This window comes from Bos grunniens, chromosome 5, assembly GCF_055505025.1.
Source record: "Bos grunniens cultivar Pamir isolate PY7600 chromosome 5, Bosgru_T2T1.0, whole genome shotgun sequence".
Lineage (NCBI taxonomy): Eukaryota > Metazoa > Chordata > Mammalia > Artiodactyla > Bovidae > Bos > Bos grunniens.
In genome coordinates, this window is record NC_141169.1 from 29,217,593 (window position 1) to 29,244,572 (window position 26,980).

Genomic DNA, 26,980 nt, shown 5'->3' on the forward strand with positions numbered 1-26,980 from the left:
CAGAGGCAGAAGATATTAAGAAGAGGTGGCAAGAATACACAGAAGAACTATACAAAAAAAAATCTTCATGACCCAGATAACCATGACATCCTGGAATACGAAGTCAAGTGGGCCTTAGGAAGCATCTCTACAAACAGAGCTAGTGGAGGTGATGGAATTCCAATTGAGCTATTTCAGACCCTAAAAGATGATGTTGTGAAAGTGCTGCACTCAATATACCCGCAAATTTGGAAAACTCAGCAGTGTCCACAAGACTGGAAAAGGTCAATTTTCATTCCAACCCCGAAAAAAGGCAATGCCAAAGAATGTTCAAACTACTGCACAATTGCACTCATCTCACACTCTAGCAAAATAATGCTCAAAATTCTCCAAGCCAGGCTTCAACAGTACATGAACTGTGAACTTCCAAATGTTCAAGCTGAATTTAGAAAAGGCAGAGGAACCAGAGATCAAATTGCCAACATCCATTGGATTATTGAAAAAAGCAAGAGAGTTCCAGAAAAACATCTACTTCTGCTTTATTGACTATGCCAAAGCCTTTGACTGTGTGGATCACAACAAACTATGGAAAATTCTTGAAGAAATGAGAATTCCAGACCACTTGATCTGCCTCCTGAGAAATCTGTATGCAGGTCAAGAAGCAACAGTTAGAACTGGACATTAAAGAACAGACTGGTTCCAAATCAGGAAAGGAGTACGTCAAGGCTATATATTGTCACCCTGCTTATTTAATTTATATGCAGAGTATATTATGCAAAATGCCATGCTGGATGAAGCATAAGCTGGAATCAAGATTGCTGGGAGAAATATAGTAACGTCAGATATGCAGATGACACCACCCTTATGGCAGAAAGTGAAGAACAACTAAAGAGCCTCTTGATGAAAGTGAAAGTGGAGAGTGAAAAAGTTGACTTAAAACTCAACGTTCAGTAAACTAAGATCATGGCATCCAGTCCCATCACTTCATGGCAGATAGATGGGGAAATAATGGAAACAGTAGCTGACTTTATTTTTTTGGGCTCCAAAATCACTGCAGATGGTGACTGCAGCCATGAAATTAAAAGACACTTGCTCCTTAGAAGAAAATCTATAACCAACCTAGACAGCAAATTCAAAAGCAGAGACATTACTTTGCCAAGAAAGGTCCATCTAGTCAAAGCTATGGTTTTTCCAGTAGTCATGTATGGATATGAGAGTTGGACGATAAAGAAAGCTGAGTGCCGAAGAATTGATGCTTTTGAACTGTGGTGTTGGAGAAGACTCTTGAGAATCCCTTGGACTTCAAGGAGATCCAACCAGTCCATCCTAAAGGAGATCAGTCCTGAATATTCATTGGAAGGACTGATGTTGAAACTGAAACTCCAGTACTTTGGCCACCTGATGGGAAGAGCTGATTCATTTGAAAAGACCCTGATGCTGGGAAAGATTGAAGGCGGGAGGAGAAGGGGACGACAGAGGATGAGATGGTTGGATGGCATCACCGACTCAATGCACATGAGTTTGAGTAAGCTCCAGTAGTTGGCGATGGACAGGGAAGCCTGGCATGCTACAGTCCATGGGGTCAAAGACTTGGACATGACTGAGCGACTGAACTGACTGGCCACTCAGCTTCCATAATTCACTAGAATGACTCACAGAACTCAGGAAAGTGCTCTACTTACAGTTTTATTATAAAGGATACAAATCAGGACCAGCCAAATGAAGAGATACACAAGGGGAGGTCTGGGATGGTCCCAAGCATGAAGCTTCTACATTCTCAAGACATGTTACTTTCCCAGCATGTTGTTATAGGACTACCAACCAGGGAAAGTGAAGTCGCTCAGTCGTGTCCAACTCTTTGTGACCCCGTGGAGTGTAGTCTATCAGGCTCCTCCGTCCATGGGATTTTCCAGGCAAGAATGCTGGAGTAGAATTGCCATTTCCTTCTCCAGGGGATCTTCCCGACCCAGGAATTGAACCCAGGTCTCCCGCATTGCGGGCAGACGCTTTACCGTCTGAGCCACCAGGGAAGCCACCAACCAGGGAAGCTTACCTAAACTTTAGATGTCTAGATTTTTTATTGTGATTTCATTACATAGTGAATCATAGGCCATGTGATTGAACTTGATCTCTAACTTCCCTCCTCTCCTTTCCCCTGAAGGTCATGCTTATATCACCTATCTGAAAGCCCCAACCCCCTAATCACATGGTTCACATTTCTGGCCTGACCAGCCACCATCCTGAGTCATTTATTTAGCATAAACTCAGGTATGATCTGAGAGATCCACCATGAATATCTTGTAAGTAACTTGGAAAATCCCAAGAATTTAGAAGTTACTTCTCAGAAACCAGAGCCAAAGACCAGTCAAATTTTTTATTGTCTTATATCAGTTAACTGAATTATATGGAAAACAATTCTTTAAAATTAATTTAAAAGCATATTAGCTATAATAAAGTAGTTGACTGTGTCAGAATCATTTGAGAAATGTTTTTAAATACAACATATTCAGTAGTAGAGCTTGGGAATTTGTATTTTTAAACTTTTTTTAATGGAAGATTTCAGATATATACTAAGAAAAACCTGTTTCTTGTTTCATCTTGATACAGATAAAATCTTGTTTCATCTGTATCTCTACCCACTTTCCCTATCATTGATCATTATGAAGCAAATTCTAGATATTTTATCTGTAAAAATGTTATTATCAGTCTCTAAAGATAAGGACTCTTAAAATTTCACCACAAAATCATTATCACACCTAAAAATATTTTTTTTATAAAACATTTACTCAATACAGCAATGAGTTTTTTTTTTTTTAACAATGAGTTTAAAAAATTTTTTTTGAGATTTTAAATTATAAATATCAAGAGGAAATCCTGTGATGGTCCAGTGTTCTCAGAGTCAAAGGCCCAGGTTCAAGCCCTAGTTGGGGAACTAAAAATCCCACAAACCACATGGCCAAAAAAAAAGTATATTAAGAAAAAAAATTAAAAAATAATGGTTTCACATCGTCCCATGCTACAACTACTGTTTTTTTATACTTAAAATTACTTTGCTGTGTATGTGTATGATCTCTAAATATATCCACAACATATAACAGGTTTACAAAAGTGTTATTATTCCATTCATATGGCTTTATAACTTGCCTTTTTCACTTTAGAATACAAATATCTTTCAAGATATTTCGGGTTAAGTATCTGGCTTAAAACATATTTTATCAGTATCTTAAATATATCTAAAAAAATAGCAGTAATTTCTTAATATCATAAAATATGCAGTGTTCACACTCCTCGATTTGTGTCACTTTTTAAAACTATACCCGTGGCGGATTCATGTTGATGTACGGCAAAACCAATACAGTATTGTAAAGTAATTAACCTCCAATTAAAATAAATAAATTTATATTAAAATAAATAAATAATTTGTTTAAATCAGCAATTTGTTAACATATTTAATAAATCTCTTAATCTGTACGTTTCTTATCTCTCCTTTTTGCAGTTTATTTATGGATGATACTAGGTTGTTTTTCCTGCAGTTTCTAAATTTTGCTGATTGAATCTAATACTGTTTAACATGTTACTCTCTCTCTTGTATTTTCTGTAAATTAATAGATTTAGAGACTTGATGAGATTCAGATTTTTGTTTTTGTTTGTTTTGGAAGCAAGAATACTTGTTATTATAGGTGTTACATTCTTCCATGGGAGACACATGGTGTGTGATTGTCTCCTTTTTTGTGTGATATTAACAGCCATAGATGATCATTAACTAGAGTATCTGTTTTACATTAAGCTTCCTAAGTGATTATGACGTAGCAGTGGGAGAACAGCTTTTGGCCACCACCAGTCTAGTCACAGGACTAGATTTTGGCCACAGGACTGGAAACGATCAGTTTTCATTTCAATCCCAAGGAATGGCAATGCCAAAGAATGTTCAAACTATCACACAATTGCACTCATCTCACATGCTAGTAAAGTAATGCTCAAAATTCTCCAAGCCAGGCTTCAGCAGTACGTGAACCGTGAACTTCCAGATGTTCAAGCTGGTTTTAGAAAAGACAGAGGAACTAGAGATCAAATTGCCAACATCTGCTGGATCATTGAAAAAGCAAGAGAGTTCCAGAAAAACATCTATTTCTGCTTTATTGACTATGCCAAAGCCTTTGACTGTGTGGATCACAATAAACTGTGGAAAATTCTGAAAGAGATGGGAATACCAGACCACCTGACCTGCCTCTTGAGAAACGTGTATGCAGGTCAGGAAGCAACAGTTAGAACTGGATATGGAACAACAGACTGGTTCCAAATAGGAAAAGGAGTATGTCAAGGCTGTATATTGTCACCCTGCTTATTTAACTTATATGCAGGGTACATCATGAGAAACGCTGGGCTGGAAGAAGCACAAGCTGGAATCAAGGTTGCCGGGAGAAATATCAATAACCTCAGATATGCAGATGACACCACCCTTATGGCAGAAAGTGAAGAAGAACTAAAAAGCCTCTTGATGAAAGTGAAAGAGGAGAGTGAAAAAGTTGGCTTAAAGCTCAGCATTCAGAAAACTAAGATCATGGCATCTGGTCCCATCACTTCATGGGAAATAGATGGGGAAACAGTGGAAACAGTGACAGACTTTATTTTGGGGGGCTCCAAAATTACTGCAGATGGTGACTGCAGCCATGAAATTAAAAGACACTTAACTCCTTGGAAGAAAAGTTATGACCAACCTAGATAGCATATTGAAAAGCAGAAACATTACTTTGCCAACTAAGGTCTGTCTAGTCAAGGCTATGGTTTTTCCTGTGGTTATGTATGGATGTGAGAGATGGACTATGAAGAAAGCTGAGCACCGAAGAATTGATGCTTTTGAACTATGGTGTTGAAGAAGACTCTTGAGAGTCCCTTGGACTGCAAGGAGATCCAACCAGTCCATTCTGAAGGAGATCAGCCCTGGGATTTCTTTGGAAGGAATGATGCGGAAGCTGAAACTCCAGTACTTTGGCCACCTCATGCGAAGAGTTGACTCACTGGAAAAGACTCTGATGCTGGGAGGGATTGGGGGCAGGAGGAGAAGGAGACGACAGAGGATGAGATGGTTGGATGGCATCACCGACTCGATGGACGTGAGTCTGAGTGAACTCCGGGAGTTGGTAATGGACAGGGAGGCCTGGAGTGCTGTGATTCATGGGGTCGCAAAGAGTTGGACACGACTGAGCGACAGAACTGAACCAAACTGAACTGAATCTAGTCTAACTCCATCAAGGGGAAATAGGATCTGATTGAGAGGGAAGTAGTTTAATCAAGGTAACGTAACTAAGAACTGCAGAGCTAGGATTCAAACTTAAAACCTTTGCTTTTTTCCCCCATACCTCACGTGGAGGCCTCCCTGGGCCTCTTCTCAACTCCAGCTGCTGTTCTGCTTCCAACTCCAAGTTTGGAAGCATACTTTGAAAGGTTTCTGGCTCTTGGCCCATATGGCCCTCAGTTCTTTCTCTGCCTTTTAGGGTGGACCTGGAATGGCAGGTGTGTATAGAAAAGGTAGGAGATGAAGGAAGAGCCATCAAGAAGAATAAGAGGATCAGAAGGGACAACCCCCTTAGTATTCCCTGTGTGAGCCCACCAACTAACTGTCACTTGAGCGAGGAAATACATTTGAGAGATGAAATGGAGTTAGGTTAGAAATAAGGGAAAACATTTCTCCTGAGAGAACGATGTACCTACAGTAACTGGTGTTTGAATATGCTTGGAAAGTTTAATTAACAACCGTTTCATAGGTACTTGCTACATACAAACAATATAGCACCCCTGTTCTCAAGGCTTTCACAGTTTAGGGAGAAAAACAGTGAATATACAGTTGGGTCTGAAGCTGGACTTGGGTGTCTAAAATGAACAGGAAGAAGAAGGACAAGATTAAGGCAGTTGGGCTTCCCTGATAGCTCAGCTGGTAAAGAATCTGCCTGCAATGCGGGAGACCTGGGTTCAGTCCCTAGGTTGGGAAGATCCCCTGCAGAAGGGAAAGGCTACCTACTCCAGTATTCTGGCCTGGAGAATTCCATGGAGTGTATAGTCCATGGGGTTGCAAAGAGTCGGACACAACTGAGCGACTTTCACTTTCACGGAAATTGAAAGTGAGTGATGTTTTCCAGAAATTGGACCAGCTGGTCATGTGCCCTACCTTTCACGTGCAACCAGTTTATAGGTGAACTTAATAAATAAATATCACTCCCAAACTACCCAGCCAGATTTCAAGGCTTTGACACTTGCCAAGGTGCTTAATCAAATTTTCATAAGTAATTTTTCTTTGAGGATTCTGCTTATTTCCCCCTTTCCCTTTCCTCAAAATGTATTATATAGGAAGAATTATTTTCCTCAAGCAGCATTTTCATCTCTTATTTCTGGTAGTGACAGCTGCTTCCAATTCATTGCCTTTAAAATCACATCTAGGGACTTCCCTGGTGGTCCAAAAATTAAGAATCCACCTGCCAATGCAGGGGACACAGGTTTGATTCCTGATCCAGGAAGATCCCACATGTTGCCGGGCAACTAAGCCCGTGCACCACAACTACTGAGCCCACATGCCTAGAGCCCATGTTCCACAAGAAGAGAAGCCACTGCATTGAGAAGCCTGAGCAACACAAGCAGAGAGGAGTCCCTGCTCATCACAACTAGAGGAAGCCCACACACAGCAGCGAAGACCCAGCCAAAAACAAATACATAAATTTAAAGCTTCATCTTCCCCTCCTGGACCTCTGTTAGATCAAGAACTGTCAACACTTGCTCAGGATTGGTGATGCTCTTATTTTGCTGAGTGTTTGTGTTTCTCTGAGTCCGTTTTTCTCTAGCAAGTTGGGAACCCCAGGATGGACTTCTCCATCCTCAGAACCCCAGTCTGTTAGGACACAGCTCTGTCTACCTGAGTGCTTAGCACAAGCTTCCAGAGTGAGTGATTCATTAACTGAGGGCAGGGACTGTTTGTTTAAGGGATGGGAAGGGTGAACTCAGACTCTTTATGATGCCATCAAGAATTTTGCAAAGATTTAGAGGCTGGGAAAGATTGAAGGCAGGAGGAGAAGGGGACAACAGAGGATGAGATGGTTGGATGGCATCACCGACTCAATGGACATGAGTTTGAGTAAACTCCGGGATTTGGTGATGGACAGGGAGGCCTGGCATGCTGCAGTCCATGGGGTCGCAAAGAGTTGGACATGACTGAGCAATTGAACTGAACTGAGAGAGAAGTGATAAAATTATAATATTTAGAGCCAGAATTAACATTTAGAGCTAGGCTTAGTTGATATTTATAGATGAGGAAATTAAAGAGAAGTAGAATAACTTGCTAGTTGGTGGCAGAAACAAGTTTTTGACTTCCAGACAAGTGGGAGGCTAAGACTGTCAGAGCCCCATCTGTCTGGAGAGAAAAAAGATGCTGGGATTATTCAGCCTGCAGATATTATTTCAGGTCAAAGAAACAAAATGACGCTGGTCCTGTCCCACGTCTCTAGCGCCCACTACCACCACCGTACACACTCACTCTGTCTATCTGTCTCTCTCTTCATCTCCCCAAAGGAAAGAGCAGGAGCATACAGGAAGAACTTTGACCAAGACACTTGATCTAAAACACAGAAATGGAGTTGGGCTTTTGTGAGGTGCAGTGGAGGGTAAAAGCCTTCCCGTCTTAAGGACAATGGTATATATAGTACCCTTAGTTTTGAATAGTGTACATATAACCTGCATCATCATACATGGTAGCCTTGATTACTGATCTGGTTTTTCAGGCCATATAATATCTAATGGGATAAAAAATTAAGAATTTCATTTGTAGAAATTATGCAAGATAGTTTTAACAGTTTTTATTACTCACATTTGTATTGTGGAGACCAAATCTTCATGGTGAAGGAAAAAGTTGAGTCCCTGTTGTTTCCTTTCAAAAAAGAAATTAAAATCCTTGTGAACTTATATAATCCCCCAAACTCTTTCAAAGCATGGTTATCATATTTTCAAACTCTCAAAGTTATACCCACCTACCATATCCATGTTTAAAACATATTATGTACATCTTAGACTGTTTAAACTTTTTTTCTGTGAATGACAAAGCAAAGAGGAAGTGAGAAATCTTTCCTGGTGAATGCTGTTTCTGAACTTTGTTAACTGAATCTGTCTCTATCACGCTATTAAAAGCGCTTTCTCAAGGTCACCTGTGACCTCCAGTTACCAGGTTCAGTGATTTACTGATTCTTCATGCATTCTAACCTCTCTGTTGCATCTTACCCTTCTTCTGTCAGGATATTCCCTTGATCTTTGTTTGCTGTGCCACGCATGCGATCCCAGTTCTTCTCCCACCCGTCTGATGGCGCCTCAGATTCCCTTGAGACTATCTGTGTCTTTGTGTCCTTTGAGCCCTGGCATGCAGCCCCTTGAAAAAGACTTTTAGCCTGAGGTATGGTCAGGAGTTTGAACTGGCTTAGAGGTGAGCTCTGGAGGCAAGAAGATGGATGATAATCATCTAACTTCCTTTGTTTACTTGACCAAGTAGACCTAGTTTTTCTGCGGCTGAAATTAAGTAATAATGATTTTTCCCACAAACAGTTCCACAGTTTAAACTTTTAAATTATGAGATAGAATTTTGTGAGTTTTCACCTTTTTTTCTCATAAATTTCTTATACTCTTGGTATACTCAACAGCCTACTTATAATGAACATAAGCGAATAAAACAAGCAAACATGTTCACAAGTATTTTTATGATGTATGGCAAAATGCCTCTTAGCTCAGATCATCTGAACGGAGGATCACTGCACGGGTCTGCAGGCCTGGCCCCGTTGGATACCCTTGACGTGGGCTGTCCGTCCAGTCCCACACTCCAAACGTTGGGAGTGTCAGTCTCCAAGAGGCTGATGGCCTGGGGTCAAAACTCCTCCTCACTCGACTCCTAGAAACTAGAATTCACACAGAGGAAGGAGTCCAGATGTAATGGGTCTTAGACAACACCATGAGGAACAATTGAGGAGGCCTATGAAAAAGAAGACCTTGTGAAATATGTCTTCAAAGCTGTGTGCAAGAGAGACTAGTCTGCTCTGAATACAGAAGGCCAGCCGAGGACCAGTGGGCAGAAGTTCTACGAGAGCTATTAAAAAATGAAGTGCAAACACAACCTTGTAAATCAACCTTACTCCAATAAAAATTAATTAAAAAAAAAAACTATACATTGGTCAGTGGTAAACAGTCTACCTGCCAGTGCAGAGATGTACGAGATGCGAGTTTGATCTCTGGGTAGGGAAGATCCCCTGGAGAAGGAAATGGCAACCCACTCCAATATTCTTGCCTGGGAAATCCCATGGACAGAAGAGCCTGCTGGGCTACAGTCCATGAGGTTGCAAAGAGTCGGACACGACTGAGTGAGCGCACACGCACGTATATTGGTCAGAGTCTTCCTGGAGATGACACAATTTAGTCTCATGACAGTGAACCTAAATTTTCATAAGACTTACATATAATTACATCTGGTAAAGAGTGTTGTTGATTAAAACATAAATACCAAAAGAAAATAGGAAGTGCAGGGAAGGACAGCAATGGCCTGTGTCAGAGTACAAAGAAAGAAGGGAGCCTGGTGTCTGCAGAAAATGGTAGCAGTTTCTCTACCCAGAGAAGATGGAGTCAGCCAGAGGGTCACATAGATAGCGTCACACAGGACCCTTAAATTCCGAGGGTCTGTTGGGCGGGGGGTCTCGTTGACTGGGGAGAACAAACGGAGGAAAAAACACGTGCCAGCGCAGTGGGAGCAGTTTCGCAACTTAAGATTTGTCCCAAAGGAGACAACTTACCTCTTCTTGGTAAAGAGAGTAGAAGCTGATATATAACATTTGCAAACGTTTGAAGAAATTCCAGGACTGATTTCTGCTTTTAACCTACTTTTCAACCTTGACCCCTAGAGCATCTTTCCAGATGTATCTCTTTAGTCATCAGAGGCACTTCTCCCTTTCAGGCAGAAGGTCATAAGCTATACAAGGACCTGAAGAACTTCCTCAGTGCCGTCAAAGGTGAGTATCAGGGGGCACAGGGGGATCCAGATGGTGTTTATTCAGCTACTAAGAGGTCTCAGGCTTTTCATCACTTGCCTGTGCCTGACCCCTGGAACTTTGTGGACCAAGGAAGAGTAGCTTTTCCTATCCAACCCCACCCAGCTTCCCTCACTGATAGCCCAAACCTACGGAGTTTGCCCTTTTTGGATTAGCCCCATTGAGTCGCCTGTCACCTATATCATTATGTCAGACTACTTTATGATAGCACTGAGTTCTCTCCTTTCAGTGATGCATGAAAGTTCAAAGAGAGTGTCAGAAACCCTGCAGGAGATCTACAGCAGCAAGTGGGACGGTCATGAGGAGCTGAAGGCCATCGTGGCGGTAAGAGTATGCTTGGCTTTACAGTCTTCCACACCCTACCCTCATCTCAGCCTCATCCCAGCTTCTCTGTCCAAGCAAACAGGAGAACAAAGGAGCCAATTCACACTGTTCATTTGTATAGCCGTGGTCACAGGTGGTAGGAAGGAGCTGTAACTATGAAGGTAAAAGCAAGTTTTCCCTAATCTGTGGATTCCTCTGTTTTTTATCCTCTTCCTCTCTTGAAAACCTTAGAAAGTTTTACCTACACAAAACCCAGTTGGTTGGTTTTGAAAACTAACTTTATGCAGTCATTTGCTCCCAAACTTCCCTATCCTTCAAACTTTAGAGTCCAAAACTGTTCTTAATCCCTAGAATGTATGTCCAGTCTCTTACAAGGCAGTTCCCTGAGAAAGAGCTGTTTCTTCATCTGACTTTTCTCCAGAGTTCAAAATGCTCTTCTAAAAATATTGGTGCTCTCAAAGGAAGTTTGTTGCAGGAAGAATTGGGATATTTCCCTGGAGTGAAGTTGCTGTTGAGACGCAGGGCCCTTACCACTGCCCTCTGCCTCTATCCTACAGAATAATGATCTCCTTTGGGAAGACTATGAAGAAAAACTAGCTGACCAGGTTTTGAGGACCATGGAAAACTATGTGGCCCAGTTCAGTGAGATTAAGGTAATCAGTTTACAGCATCAAGGATGGATTATGGGTGGCCCATGTAAGTTAGAAGACACAATCTCCAGGGAAGACCCCCTGGAGAAGAGAATGGCAATCCACTCCAGTATTCTTGCCTGGAGAATTTCGTGGACAGAGGAGCCTGGTAGGCTCCGGTCCAGGGAGTCACCAAGAGTCGGACATGACTTTCACTTTCACTTGGGTAAAAGTACAAGTAGAGTTAGAGCCCATGGTTAGGAATGAAGTTGGGTAGGTTAGGAAAAAGATTGAAAGTTGAGGGTTTACACAAGAGGTTAGCACGAAGGGTTAGAGACAGTGTAAAGGTTACATTTAGATTTCAGTGAACTAGATTTGGGCTGGTTTTGAATTAGATCCAGGTCAGAGCATCCCTTTTTGTTGTGAGAAACAGCTGGTGGGACTAAAGATGTTTATTGTAGAGAAGAGAAAAGTTAGAGGAGTCATAATAATTATCTTCAAATATTTGAAAGCCTGTTAGGTAAAAGAGGACTTCAGCCTGTTCTAAACTGTTCCAGAAAGTAGAATTAGAATTCATTAATTCATTCAATTCATATTTATTAAACATCTACTCTGTTGAACACTGTGCTGGTTTTAGATTAATATAGGAAGAAATTAAAGGAAGCCTCACTTAAATTTCTCATAGCTAAAGCTTTCCAAAAAAAATGAAAGCTACTGAGAGAGAGTGAGTTGTCTATTCTCTGTTCAAGCAGAAGTCTCACTACTTCTTATCTTGGATATTGTAGATAAGCTTTGTGAATTGAATAGGAAGTTGGGTCAGATCATTAACAAGATCCTTTCAAGTTCTGTGGTTGAGAGAACAAGACAAAGCCATTACCATGGTTTGCCTCTCCCTGGTGTAATTTGTAGTTGGTATGAGATTGAGTAGATGTTCTCTCAGAGCTCATAATAGTTTGCCATTTTTATTATTATGCTTTAGGATTTTCAAACTACTTTATATTCAGTATTTGATCTTTAAAATAACACTGTGGGGCAGCTGGGCTTCCCTGGTGTCTAAGTTCAGTTCAGTTCAGTCGCTCAGTCATGTCTGACTCTGCAACTCCATGGACAGGCCTCCCTGTCCATCACCAACTCCTGGAGTTTACCCAAACTCATGTCCATTGAATTTGGTGATGCCATCCAACCATCTCATCCTCTGTTGTCCCCTTTTCCACCCGCCTTCAATCTTTTCCCAGCATCAGGGTCTTTTCAAATGAGTCAGTTCTTCACATCAGGTGGCCAAGATATTGGAGTTTCAGCTTCAGCATCAGTCCTTCCAATGAATATTCAGTACTGATATCCTTTAGGATTCTTAAAGAAATGGGAATTCCAGACCACCTGACCTGCCTCCTGAGAAATCTGTATGAGGTCAGGAAGTAACAGTTAGAACCAGACATGGAACAGCAGACTGGTTCCAAATCAGGAAAGGAGTACATCAAGGCTGTATATTGTCACCCTGCTTATTTAACTTATATGCAGAGTACATCATGAGAAACGCTGAGCTGGATGAAGTACAAGCTGGAATCAAGATTGCTGGGAGAAATATCAATAACCTCAGGTATGCATATGACATCACTCTTATGGCAGAAAGTGAAGAAGAACTAAAGAGCCTCTTGATGAAAGTGAAAGAGGAGAGTGAAAAAGTTGGCTTAAAGCTCAACGTTCAGAACTAAGATCATGGCATCCAGCCCCATCACTTCATGGCAAATAGATGGGGAAACAGTGGAAACAGTGCCAAACTTTATCTTTTTGGACTCCAGAATCACTGCAGATGGTGATTGCAGCCATGAAATTAAAAGACACTTGCTCCTGGGAAGAAACAGCATATTCAAAAGCAGAGACATTACTTTGCGAACCAAGGCCATCTAGTCAAAGCTATGGTTTTTCCAGTAGTCATGTATGGATGTGAGAGTTGGACTATAAAGAAAGCTGAGCACTAAATAATTGATGCTTTTGAATTGTGGTGTTGGAGGAGACTCTTGAGAATCCCTTGGACTGCAAGGAGATCCAACCAGTCCATCCTAAAGGAAATCAGTCCTTGGTGCCTCAGCGGTAAAGAATTCACCTGCCAGTGCAAGAGACATGAGTTTGATCCCTGGGTCGGGAGGATCCCCTGGAAGAGGAAACAGCAACCTACTCCAGAATTCTTGCCTGAGAAGTGCTATGGACAGAGGAGCCTGGCAGGCTACAGTCCATGGGGTCACAAAAGTCAGACACAACTGAGCAACTAAAGAACAACACAGGGCAGATGAGGCTACTGAGGCTCCAAAAGAGGCATGCCTTGCCCTGGGTGACAAGGCTAATAAATGGTAGTGTTGGGAGTAAAACCCCAAAACTCCTGACTTTCAATTGAGTAGGTTTCTCAAGGCCATTTCTTCTGGGTGCTGAGCCAGTTTCTAATAGGGTCGTAGGATATATTGCAGTTGAGTGCAGGCTTCCAGGTGCTCTGGGGGATTGCCCTCTACTCTCTCCCCCTGAGAATTCTCCATTCTTTCCAGATAATGAGGGAGATCCCTGAGCACAAAACCCTGTTAGAAAGTACAATAAACTTGGATAATAGGACAGGAATGCTGCCTCTCTGATGCTCTGTTACCAACATCCTGGACACTTAAGAGTGAGTATCAAGGTCGTCTCTCTTGACTCTGGGTTAGGAAAGAATCGCCAAGCGGGGCCGGAAGCTCGTGGACTACGACAGTGCCCGACATCACCTGGAGGCGGTACAGAATGCCAAGAAGAAAGATGAGGCCAAGACAGCCAAGGTAAAAAACAAATAAACCCTGGTAAAACCTTCCTGCCCTCCGTTTCCCCGCAGTGGTGGCAGGTGGTTGAGCCAAGTTCGGTTTAGGAAATGATAAATTCAGCCTCCACTGTCTTGAAGGAAATCCTGTTTCCTCTGACACCAATGCTCTCAGGATAGTCAGACTCAAGGCTGGGGAGGACACAGGTCTGGGGAAGGAGAGGCATGTTTCCTAGTAAGCCTAGTCCCTGAAAAAATGCAGAAGAGAGAGGAAGCAATCTCTAGGTTTGGGTTCAGGAATAAGGGGAATTGGTCTGTCTCTCTTACTACCTAGGCAGAGGAAGAGTTCAACAAAGCCCAGCTTGTGTTTGAAGATCTGAACCAGGAACTACTAGAGGAGCTGCCTGTCCTTTATAACAGGTAATGACTGAGTTTCAGAAGAGGGCTGGATCCCAGGCCCTGGGCAGCCCAAACATGTTGCCTCCTGAAAAGAGCCCTGGTCCAAGAATGGAATGTAGCCTCAGCCCTGCTCCTAACTTGCTGGGGGTTATTAGGCTCACCACCTTATCTCTGGACCTTAATTTCTTCATCTGCAATTCAGAGATTCTTTGCCCTACCAGCTTTTCTGGGTTTAAAGACAAGATGTCTCTTAGGTAGGAGAGATCTTGGCAAGTAAAGTGCTGTCATCATGCCTGCTAGGAGAATCTGGTTTTATGCTTGAGTGTGTATTGTTTTAAACAAGCTTGGTTCATGAACATCTAGATTCATATACAAGATATACCATGGGATGAGTGTTTCCATTTTGCTTCACAGTAGGTAAAAATGTTTTAGATATAAATTTCCCACATTGGAAGAGGAATCTGATCAGAAGTTCTATTTGTATCCTATTTTCTTTTTATTGTACAAGATATACTTTAATGCAGTTGTAGTCGGAGTATTTTATATTGTCACTTTATATTAGTCTATGAATGAGGGATCCTTTATAATGACTACATGTATTCTAAAATGTTAATTATGTGATTCCTAATTTAAACAGAATTGAAATTTAATAGTTGCTTTAAATGTAAACTTCCACAGTTCATTTACAGTAGAATTTCATTAATGTACATACAGCTGCATAGACATCCAAGTACCACATACTGAGAAAGAATACTTACTATAATTATAGCTGTATGGCCTTATACATCACTTCTAAAATTCTTCAAAGCACCTTCACATCTACTTCAGTTTCTGAAGAGCCTGAATCAGATAACTTCATTCACACGTGCTAAGTCACTTTAGTCATGTCCAACTCTTGGCAACCCTATGGATTGTAACCCTCCAGGCTCCTCTGTCCATGGGATTCTCCAGGCAAGGATACTGGAGTGGATTGTCATGCCCTTCCCAGGGGCTCTTCCCAACCCAGGATTGAACCCATGTCTCCTGTGGCTCCTGCGTTGCAGGCAGATTCTTTACCTCTGAGCCACCGGGAAACTTCATTCATAGAGATCTGTTATACTTTGGTGTCATGTCTCCCCTGCCTTCCCACTCCTGAGAGTCTAGTGTACTCCTGTCCTGACTCTGATGAATCCAGATCCCAACATCCTGAGTCTAGGCCATGGAGTGCTTTTCTGTGTGGAGCCCGGCAATGGCTGGCTTTGGCTTATGCATCTACCTTACACTTCCAACAGAGACTTCCTTTACCAGCACTTACCTGTACGTGTTTGTTCTTTTGCTTCCTGATAGTCGTATTGGCTGTTATGTGACCATCTTCCAAAACATTTCCAACCTGAGGGATGTCTTCTACAGGGAAATGAGCAAGGTGAGAAACATCTGGCCAATTTAGACACCTGAAAGTGTTAGTCGCTCAGTCATGTCCAACTCTTTGCAACTCCATGGGCTGTACCCTGCCAGGCTCTTCTGTCCATGGAATTCTCCAGGCAAGAATACTGGAGTGGGTTGCCATTCTCTTCTCCCAAGGATCTTCCCAACCCAGAGACTAAACTCGGGTCTCCTGCATTGCAGCCAGATTCTTTACCATCTGAGCCACCAGAGAAGCCCGTTTAGACACCTAGGAGGGTTTTTCTAACAAATATGAAGGTCGCTTTAATTTACATAACCTCATTAAATATCCATATTGGCACCACAGATGTTTACTTTTTTCTCATGGTGAAATAACAGCACTTGATGGACTGTGCTGCTCCATTAACAACTGAATGGTCTCCAAATGAGTTTCAGGTGCACCAAGGAGATTAGGACTATAGAAGGGACAGCTGAAGTGGGGAACTAAGTTGTGCAATCTTTGTCTTCTGTTGCTGGGGAGTGGAGGCAGTGTTTAAACATAGCTCAGTTTCTCAGGTCATTGGTCTTGGAAAGGACCGGTCCTACTTAGTGATGGGCAGCCATGGAACATGACCTCATGGGGTATTTTCTAGTCCTGCAATTCCAAGACACCTTGCTGTTACAGTATTAATTATATTCACATCCATATCCACACATGTTCCTCTCCACAGTTTCTTGGCTAAATTATGGTTTGTCTAGTTGATATTACAATGACTTTGTGTTCCCTGGGTCACCTGAGAGAAGCTAGAGCCTCAAATCAACATCAGATATCAAGAACCTAGCCTTGAGAGAACTGCCAGTCTGATGGAAACGACAAAAATTAAGACACAACTGAGACACTAATGCAAAAGAGATGAAGAATTTTATCATTTAGGCTAGGAAGGTTTTATTTTGGGGAGAGAAGGAATTTGTTGGTCCCAGATTCCCACGTGGCTAATATCTTTTCTCTTGCTTGCTCCAGCTGAACCACAATCTCTACGAGGTGATGAGCAAACTGGAGAAGCAACATTCCGACAAAGTCTTTGTGGTGAAGGGACTCTCAAGGTGAGCTGCTTCTGAGACTCATTTCTGTTTGGTTTATCCTGTGTGAACACATTCAGCACTCTCATCTCTGACCCCAAATCCTGACCTTTCCTTTGTGTCCAAGTACATAATATTGTTTTTTGTTTGTGCTACACCCCTAAATAAATTATTTTTCTTTTATGAAATACTTCAATGATAACTAAAGATATAAAAAATAGTACAACAAATAGCCATATACCCATCACCAAATTTAAGAAATCACTTAATGAATTCCCTGGTGGCTCAGTGAATCCGCCTGCCAATGAAGGGGACACAGGTTCGATCCCTGGTCCGGGAAGATCCCACATGCTGCAGAGCAAGTAAGCCCACATGCCACAACTACTGAAGCCCACAAACCACAACGGAGGGTAGACCCCACTTCTGCACAACTAGAGAAAGCCTGTGTGCAGCAGCAAAGACTGAGTGCAACCAGAACTAAATAGATCAATAAGTAAAAACTTTTTAAAGGAAAAAAAGAATATATAATTAAATCTCCCAGTGTCCTTTCCCCACTCACTTTCTCTTCCTGTCCCCCACCAAGGGTAACCACTGTCTTAAATTTTAGTATTTATTATCCACATGTTTTTTTACTTTAATCATACACATATATGAATACACAAAAATACTATTTTGCATGTTTTAAAATTTTATTTAAATATAATTATACTGTATATATTCTTTTGTTCTCTTAGTATTGTTTTTGAGATTTACTTATCCTTGTTGCTACATGTTGTTAGCTCTGATCTTTCCTTTTCATAACTGTTATAGATACATTACTATATGGCTAGTTCACAATCTATTTATCTGAACTGCTCATGGACATTGACATTGCCTTCCAGTTTTATGCTATTACAAATGATGGTGCGATGAATGTGTTTTACATTTCTCCTTGTATGAGTATTATTAAGAGTTTCTTTAGGATGTACTGGGAGTGGAATTGCTGACTCATAGAATCTGTACATTTGGGTGCCTTCAGCCTTACAAGACATTACCATTGCCAAATTGCTCTCTAAAGCCATTGTCCCAGTTTACAGCCCACCAGCAGTGCATGGAAGCCCCATTGCTCCATATTCTAGCTACATGTGACATTGTCAGACTTCTTAATTTTTCCAAGGAAATGGGTATGAAATTGAATTTTTTGCAGTTTTAATTACATCTCCACAATGGCTGGTTAGCTTGAATATCTGTTCATGTTATTGACCTTTTAAGGTTCCTGTTCTGTGACTTTCATGTTTATCCTTTATTCACATTTTTCATGTAGATTGTTTACTTTTTTAAAAAAATTGATTTCTAAAAAAAAAAAAAAATTGATTTCTATGAGGTGGGTTTTTTTTTATATTCTGGATATTAGTCCTTTAGTGATATGCATTACAAATACCCTTTCTTAACCTGTCATGACTTGCCTTCCTGTGTGTGTCAATGTGGCATGTCTGTTATCTTCATAATGTGATCACTTTCTTATTCTAAAGCCTTTTAAGTTTTAGTAATTTCTTTCTATGCACAAAGTTTTATGCTGAGAGTTAGGGATCCAGAGACATAGGTGACTTGTCTTTTCCCTGAAGTGACTTACAAAAGTTGGAAGGACACAAAATATGCCTAAGAAAACAAGGAACAATATAAAATTGCACATCCTAAGCACCTAAGAGACCAGTTAGGAATTCCAAGAGTTAAGTGATTGCAGTATGCAGATAGATTCAGGGAAGACTTCAAGGAGGTGCTGAAACTGAGTTTAAGATTTGAAGAAAGAATGGGGCTCAGTATGTTGTTTGTATTTGATATTTGTAGTACTCATTTAGCAGTCAGTTACAGACTATTAAAAGGAATCACTAACAGGCCAATATAGACTTCCCTTTTCCAAAAACTCTATTTCTTCTCTTCCCAGCATTGAAAACCAGAGTTCTCTCTAAGTGTCCATTCATCTGAAATTAACCATCACTTACACCAAGCTGTCCTAGAACCTTGCAGAGAAATCTGATCTTTTCTTGCTATATCCTGGGCCTTCTAAACCTGCTGACCCATAAGATGCTAGTGCTAGAAAGAACCTTATGTCACTTAGCTTATCTTACATCAGAAACTCCCACAGGGCTGGAACTAAATTATTACCTTTCTCTTCCTATCACTCTTCCTATCACTCTCTCCCATCCTTGAACCCAGGATACAGCACATAGTTGCTATACGTCAAGCAAATATTTGTGGGTTGATTAATCAGGTAGTGGCTGGTACCCAGGAGGCACTTAAGGAGGTGAGTAGGAGTTAAGCTGATGTTGCCTGCAGAAGCACTCAGCACAGTATCCAGAATACTCAATAAATGTTGTAGTCAGTTTTCATTGTTCATGGTAGTTTTGTTCTAGAAATCACCACAAGCACTGAATTAGTGAATACTGACCCACTGCTCCTAGGGGAAACATGGGGTTAGGTTCCTAGGAGCCCCTGGTCCCAACATTTTCATCAAGCGATCCATACAGAACCTTTCTTGTATATTTGTTTAAAGACATTTAATATATATTGTTGATTCATTCATATTGGGAGAAGGCAATGGCACCCCACTCCAGTACTCTTGCCTGGAAGATCCCATGGATGGAGGAGCCTGGTAGGCTGCAGTCCATGGGGTCACTAGGAGTCAGACACGACTGAGCGACTTCACTTGAACTTTTCAGTTTCATGCATTGGAGAAGGAAATGGCAACCCACTCCAGTGTTCTTGCCTGGAGAATCCTGGGGACCGGGGAGCCTGGTGGGCTGCCATCTATGGGGTCGCACAGAGTCGGACACGACTGAAGCGACTTAGCAGCAGCAGCAGCATTCATATTGAACCCACAGCCACCAGCACTATAACTCATGCCTGAATGAAGCTTATCTAACGTATGTATTTTCTCTGGAAGGCACACGACAGACTTTCTGCTCTCAAACAGCACTTTGGCACTGCACTTGGAGGCCATTTTAAGCAGCAAAATCACCAAAGAAAAGCACAACAATGTGTAAAAACTTGGCAAACAGGACATATTTACAGTAAGAGAGCTAAAACAGGAAGGCAGAGGCTTGCCTTGTTAGAGCTCAGCTGGGAGAGTACCGGTCAGGCAATCGTTCTTCATAGCTGGCATGTGTCCGAGAGTGCTTCTGAAAGTATCACAAGTGTTGATCTTGAGGTTTAAATACGTTTCAGAGGGTAGATGAATTCGCAAATACGGAATCCATGAGGATCAACTGTATTTCACTCATGAACTGTTTTTCCCCAAGGAAAATACTTTGTTAATATATTGCTGAGTTTTTTTCCAGTCACTTTTTCCTTATATATTTTTAGATAATCAAGATTGTGATATGGATAAAAATTCTATAGCCTTTTTCAACTTTACTTTATAATTTAAGCACTATTGCCAATTGTACAAACTTTCTGATGTCATTTAAAATTGCTTTTTCTGTTTTATTATTATATGAATGTATCATTATATATTTGGGGTATTGGGGTTACTTCCAGGTTTTCACTCTTCTGAATCTAAATGCCCTTCCTTTTTTTAGCAGCAACAGACGCTCTTTAGTCATCTCTCCCCCAGTTCGAACATCTATAGTCTCCAGCCCTATAACCTCACCTACCAGTCCTTCTGCACTTTCCTTGAAGAGTGAGAAGGACTCCAGCTCAGCAAGTGAAGAAGAGCTGGCATCTGATTCAGCCCAGGGAGAAGACAACTCCGAGATTAAAGAAGAGCCCTTAAAAGACAAGGAAACAGAGGAGGAGGCCGAGACAAGCTCCTCTGAGGAAGAAGAGCCTCTGCCAGCCTGCAATGGCCCCATCCAATCCCAGCCCTCACCCCTCACTGAAGATAGAGAGTCCCAGGAGGAAGTTTTCCCTTGCTCCCCAGCTCCATCACCAGCCAGAGCTCTGACCCCTTCAGAGCAGGCTTCATCTTCCTCAGTAGTAGTCCTCCGAACTCGTACCTCAAGCGAAGGATCTGAAGAGCTAAAGAAGAAAGTCTCTGTGCAGAGGGCTTCAGCACCACCTAGCAGGCCTCCGCCACCCAGAGCCACTCCCAGTCCCAGGGGCTCCTTAGGGAACACGCCCTCCAGCCCTCCAGCCTCACCCACCAGCCCTCGGGCCTCCTCAGAGGCCTCTCCTGACCCACAGCCACCAGAGAAGCCAGTAAGAGAAAAGGAAAACACCGACAATCTGAACCCAGAAGAACTTTGTACTTCCCCTACTTTGATGAACTCTCAGGTGAGAATAGATCTGGCTGAGTCTTTATTCCCTTTTATAATCTCCATGTGGATCATTTTTGCTATGCTCAGGTTGCCCCACAGTAGATAGGATTTTACGTCATTATATTACAGTTTCAAGAATAGTCTTGGACACCTTTTTTGGTTCTGGGATTTCTTTCACATCATCATAGCAACTAATTTAGTGATCTGTACTGCTAGGCTAGGGTAGATTTCCCTGGTGGTTCAGATGGTAATGCGTCTGCCTGCAGTACAGGAGACCTGGGTTCAATCCCTGGGTTGGGAAGATCCTCTGGAGAAGGAAATGGCAGCCCACTCCAGTATTCTTGCCTGGAAAAGTCCATGGACTAAGGAGCCTGGTAGGCTACAGTCCATGGGGTCGCAAAGAGTCCGACACGACTGAGTGACTTCACTTTCACTTTTACTGCTAGGGTAATTGACTTTTGCTAAGGGCTTATCTCTAATATTAGTATAACCAGATTGTTACTAATTCTTACTTTCTTTCTTTTGCTCCAAGTTCTGGGAGTTCCCAATATAAAGTACCTACAACTGCCATCCTGATCGTTACCTTTTTTAATGTGGGGTAGGGAGGAAGGTCTCATTTCACTTTGTCATACTTGTAACTATGGTAAATAGACCCCAAGCAAAATGGCATCAGCAAATTTCCAAGGCATTGTCTTTGATGAGAGAGGCCTAGAAGGAACTCACAGAGGACAGTAAAGCAAAAGGATGGTCTTTTGAAAAGTGAAAATTGTGATGAGAAAAGGATTGTGTTAAAATAGAGACACAGACCCTCTGTGAAAAATCTGGAAATCAAGTCATATTCTATTCAAATTACATGGAAAGTCTATCATATAGAAGAGAGATTTGACTTGTTCTTCAAGACTCCTGAGGACAGAAAAAGGCCCTATGTGTTGAAGTAGTTTTTTTTTTTTTTAAGGTACAGTTTGAATCAATGTAGAGGAACTTTCAGCAATTAGCTCTGTTAAAAAATGGCATGGGAAAAATCTTTTTTTAATACAGGGAAAGGGGGCATCAGGGGCATCCAAAAACCAAAGGATGAGCCACCTTGAAAAATAGTTCCCCTTCCTTGACTGTGTGCTCACCTACCTGTCAGGTGCGCTGTGCAGAGTGTTACGGTGCAGCATCTGACTGGATGGCATCCAGAGTCATTCATTCAGTCCACAGTCATTCATTAAACCCCTTCTATGTGCCAAACACTTTTCTAGGAAGTAGGGTTATTAGAGTGAAGCCAAACACAAAATTCTCTGCCTTCCTGCATCTTACCTGTTAGTGGAGGGGAAAGAGACAAGAAACAGAATAAGTAAGTAAAATTATAGTTTAGTGCTAATAAGAGTTACAGAGAAAAACTAAGTAGGGGAAGGCACCAGGAGGGGGTGCTGAATTGCAGTTTTAAACAGTGGTCAGAAAAGGTGACACTTGGGCAGTGAAGGAGGCCAGGGCATGAACCATATGGATATCTGGGAGTGTGCAATGTCTGGTACACCTCAGATCACAGCACCCTACTACTGAGTATGCCTACCTGAAGGTTGACCCAGCTATCTTGGGAGCTCCCTGCTGTCTGAGAGGAGCTGGCATGGACAAAGGGCACAAGGCTGTGATGCCTGGCAAGACAAGGAAGATAGAAAACATGAGGACAATAAGCTTATCTCAGCTGACTCCCCTGTGGTACTAAAATCTGAGTCATCAAGGGTGTTATATCCTTGCCTGGGAAGGACATTCACGTGACTCACGTGAGATATTGAGATATTGAAAATCCTAATACATAGGACATAAAACTTGCTGCTGGTTTCCGGTCTGAGGTTGCCATTCTGTGTGAGAGAGATATGCGGGACATGTGGATAGTGAATAAGCACAAGGTCAATGTGGGGTTTTGTGTAGTGAAGAGTAGAGTCGCTTTTCTGCACTGAAAAAGCAACCTATGGAAAATCCAAAATTAAATTTGACTTTGTAATGTATGATTTTAGTATAGAGGCAGCAATAGAATGAGCTGTTTGGCTCAGGTGAATAAGTTTGCATTCTTGGAGTAATTTTACTGAAGGGGAAATTCTGGGGGCCATGATGCTGTTTGACTATTTTGAGGAACACGCTAGGTAGGAAAAGAGGTACAGGACACAGCCTCCTTACATTTGAGATTTATATAGTCTTTCCTTACTCCCAGCCTCTCCTGTGGGATTGCTTTAGTCAGTGGCTAAGGAGACATATTTTTCCTGTGGAATTAAGCAATAGAGCATCTTAGATCCTGGCCTGTCAGTACCATCAGTCCTCTGAAGCTTGTGTCCCTATAAAATTGGTTCACCTCCCTCATAGATACATCATAAATCATATGTTCTCTCAAGCAGAACTGTGGACCTATCACATATAAAAGTGGGTAAATAAAAAGATAACTGAGAAAATGTGTTCTTGCCCAGCATTTGAATCACCTGAGAGAACACGAAGATTTTGATAACTTCCTTGGAGGTAGCACTTACTTACTTGGAGGTAGTATTGTTGTTGTTTAGTCACTAAGTTATGTCTGATTCTTTGCAACCCAATGAACTGCAGCCCGCCAGGCTCCTCTGTCCATGGGATTCTCCAAGCACAAATACTGGAGTGGGTTGCCATTTCCTTCTCCAAGGGATCTTCCCAACCCAGGGATTGAACATGTGTCACCTGCCTTGAAGGCAGATTCTTTACCAATGAGCCACCATGGAAGCCCAGAGTTAATATTACCTTTGAGGTAATTCATGGCCTAGAATCAGCAGAGGGACTAAGAATAAAGAAATTTTCCTGAAAGGAAAAATCACAGAATTTCACACGACTATCATACTGTTAGGTTTTACTTAAAAAGGATGACTTTTATAGTGTGTAAATTAAATTTCAATTTTTAAAAATTCTTTTTAAACCTTTTAGAGTGCCAAGGTCTTCCCCTGTCTTAGCAGTTCCACACCTCAGGCTCCCATCTCAGAACCTAGACCTTTTCCCAAAGAAGACATCATGTCACTTGGCTCTCCTAACTGCCAGGGGTTAGGATCATCTAAGTGTGTGCATTCTTGAGGAGAATTAGTCTAGAAGTGGTAGCTAGTGGTTTTAAGACCTATATTTGTATCCTTACAGACCATCACATAAATACATCTATATAGATGCATGTCATACAAGTCATGGAAACAGTTCTGGAATTCACAGGCCTGGTTGCCTGTCCCAGCAAGTCGTTTCAGCCTCTGAATCTTGTTTTCCTAATCCGAGAGGGGATGACATAAAGCCTTCCCTGATGCTTTCAGGCGGCGGTGAAACAACTTTATGTGTTTGCCCTTAGTATTACCTGTGACCCTTATAAAGTGTAAGGCACAAAAGACCCTTCTAAGCCGACAGGCTGGGACGTTGAGCCACACCTCACCAGTAGAACTCTTCTTTTTGTAGAACCAAAGTCTTCAGCTTCATGGCTCTGCAGTTCCAGAAGAGAGCAATGTCATAGCACCTGAGCCCGAAGAAGAGGTAAGGAGGCCAGATGCTCAGAGAACACGGGAGTGGTGAGACTGGGATTGGGGATGGACTGAGGCTTGGCTGCAGGCTGGAATCCTCACTGTGGGCTGTGAGGGGAACCCAGCAGTGAACAGATTCCTTAGGGCAAAGTCAAGCAGGTAGGAGCCTGAAGAATCAAGAATAAATGAGGCTTCCTTTGTGCCCATTTCCCAACTGGCCTTGGATCTCCTGATCCCTTCTCATAGCCGTCTCCTAAGAATGCATTTACTTATGCCTAAACTTACTTCAAAAAGGAGTTAAGAGACACAAAAGGCATACAAAAGGTAAGTACACACACACACAAAATGTAGCAAAGTAACGCAGAATTCTGTACATTAGTGATAATGACATAAAATGGAGCCATGAATTAGGCAAGTACAAAAATGCATTCTGTAAAATAGACTTACTAATGATAGACCACAAAATTGGTTCCAGACTTTCTAACATCCAAGAAGAAGAGGGAAAACCTGATCAGTTCACCCACTTTATTATGCCCATTCCTTAAGAGAACAACTCTTGCTACTAAGATGAAAAGAAATCTCTTCTGGGACTTCCCTGGTGGTCCAGTGGTTAAAAATTTGCTTTCCATTGCTGGGGACATGGGTTCAATCCCTGGTCAGGGAACTAAGATCCCACATGCTGAGGGTCACCTAAGCCTGAGCACCACAACCAAGACCCAACAAAGCTAGAAATAAGTAATTTTTTAAAAAGAAAGAACTCCCCTCTGCAAGTCCTCATAAAGAGATGGTGAATGAAATAGTGGACAGTCTGCAATAAGGCTTTACAGTCATCCCAGTAGCCAGTTTCACAGCCTCCCCCTGCCCCCACCCCCACAAAGGCCAGTGCGTTACACTAAGTATATTCAGGAGAGGAAGACTGATTTTTTACTTCCCTTGAGTGGTTGGTGGGAGGGCAGGTCCACATCTAATACAATCATGTTTACTTCTAGGTGTCTACCATTCAAAGTGCGCAACTCTGAAGAGGAACTGCCAGGACCTCCCCACACACCTCCCTGGAGAAACTCCTCAGCTAGAGGATGTAGGTCAGAGGGACTAACGATCCAGAATTCATTTCTGGTTTCTCAAACTGAATCCTGGCTGTCTCTAAAGACCTAGCATTAATGGAGGCTGAGGAGCAGACTTAGGGGAGGGAGGGAGGCAGGCTTGGGAGAAGAGACTGTTGGACTTGGAATATTTAATTCAGGTTTTAGCATTTTTAGAGTAGTAAGACCTTATATACTAATTAAGTGGGGCTAAAATTATAGTGAGACTATAAAAAGCAAAAGCATCTGTAGACATAGACATCTATCCTCATACAGACATATAACCACATATACTCAGAGACTCATGTACAGATCTTTGATTTACCACTCATTTTGCAGGACTTAAAACCAAAAGAACAGATTTTCAGATTGATAAATAAAGTATTATTCTGATGTGTGTGGGTTTTTTTTTTTTTTTTTTTTTTGACACAGGAAGTTGTTCCAGGCTAGCACACTGTTCTCCACTTAGGAAGGTTATTGACTGTACCCCAGGTTCAGAAAGCTTTAGTCACATCCCTGACCTCCAGCTCCCCCTGCCTCCTGGCTGTAACACTTTGCTGATGCCTGGGGTCACGGGCTCCTCTCCTCAGTCTAGATGCATTGTTGCCTACCTCCTCTGCCCTTTGGTTAATAAGCAAATATCCTTGGAAAGGGGTTTTCTTTTAGAGCTGTGTCTAGTGTCTGCAGATGGGTACTTGATGTAAGTAAGGCTCTGACCAGGATGGAAGAATAAACAGAACTCCAAGTGAAGGGGAAGGATTCATGGTATAGATACAAAGTGTAATGGAAATGGTATGGAATTTGGAATCAGAAGTCTTGGATTCAAGTCCTATCATTTGCTTCTGTGAAAACATTAAAAACTAACTTTGAGCAGCTTCCCAGATGGTCCATTGTTTGAGAATATGCCTGCCAGTGCTTGGGACATGGGTTTGATCCCTGGTCTGGGAAGATGCCACATGCCAAGGGGCAACTAAGCCCTCACGCCGCAACTGCTGAGCCCAAGCACCCTAGCCCATGCTCTGCAACAAGAGAAGCCACTGCGATGAGAAGCCTGCGTACTACAACTAGAGAAAACCCAGCGCAGCCAAAAGTAAATAAACAATAAAAATGTTTAACAATTTCATTTTGAAGTCCTGCTACCCTGATAAATATGCATACATATACAAGCCCTCATCCATTTTTGCTTTTGTTTCTGGGGGTGATGGATGATGTCACTATTCGTTCAGTCATTCAGCAAGAATTTATTGAGTAGTCTGCCAAGCACTGCACTGAGTACTAGAGAAACAATGATGGGGGGTGGTAAGAACTTTATAGAGACAGAATACTCAGCAGGGAGCAGAAAAGGCAGGATTTAGCAATGAGTGAGAGGAGACACGTGATGAAGACTGAAATTTTAAGGAATTATTTTAGGTTAGGCTTGGTGGTAACATTTCCTGAAATGGTGACTACAGGAGGAAGTGCATTATATATAGAGTTTTCTAGTTTCAGGCAACAAACTGACACAATTCAGCACTAAAGGATATGATGGAAGGATATTACGCAGCTCACAGAAC

The 26,980-nt window shown here is 41.9% G+C and overlaps 1 protein-coding gene and 1 long non-coding RNA gene across 8 annotated transcripts in view; one reads left to right on the forward strand and one right to left on the reverse strand.

Moving 5' to 3' along the window:
* The window catches only part of BIN2 (bridging integrator 2), a 37,224-nt gene extending 11,404 nt beyond the window's left edge, over positions 1 to 25,820 (forward strand). Inside the window, exons 3-12 of one of the 4 annotated variants that reach the window (XM_086399387.1) lie at positions 9,897 to 10,004; positions 10,273 to 10,367; positions 10,925 to 11,020; positions 13,687 to 13,794; positions 14,107 to 14,192; positions 15,498 to 15,573; positions 16,555 to 16,637; positions 20,171 to 20,864; positions 24,284 to 24,358; positions 25,335 to 25,820. In XM_086399387.1, the coding sequence (XP_086255513.1) occupies positions 10,275 to 10,367; positions 10,925 to 11,020; positions 13,687 to 13,794; positions 14,107 to 14,192; positions 15,498 to 15,573; positions 16,555 to 16,637; positions 20,171 to 20,864; positions 24,284 to 24,358; positions 25,335 to 25,364 (1,341 nt within the window). In that variant the 5' untranslated portion in view covers positions 9,897 to 10,004; positions 10,273 to 10,274 and the 3' untranslated portion in view covers positions 25,365 to 25,820. The remainder of the gene's footprint in view (positions 1 to 9,896; positions 10,005 to 10,272; positions 10,368 to 10,924; positions 11,021 to 13,686; positions 13,795 to 14,106; positions 14,193 to 15,497; positions 15,574 to 16,554; positions 16,638 to 20,170; positions 20,865 to 24,283; positions 24,359 to 25,334) is intronic. The other 3 variants (XM_086399389.1, XM_086399385.1, XM_086399386.1) reach the window with 3 other exon arrangements.
* The window catches only part of LOC147371588 (uncharacterized), a 59,653-nt gene that overhangs the window by 27,043 nt on the left and 5,630 nt on the right, over positions 1 to 26,980 (reverse strand). For 2 of the 4 annotated variants that reach the window (XR_015163646.1, XR_015163645.1), the window contains exons 1-2: positions 15,466 to 15,601; positions 7,832 to 7,891 (exon numbers count right to left, since the gene is read on the reverse strand). This is a non-coding gene — a long non-coding RNA (uncharacterized LOC147371588). Of the gene's footprint in view, positions 1 to 7,831; positions 7,892 to 15,465; positions 15,602 to 26,980 lie in introns of those variants that run through there. The other 2 variants (XR_015163647.1, XR_015163648.1) reach the window with 1 other exon arrangement.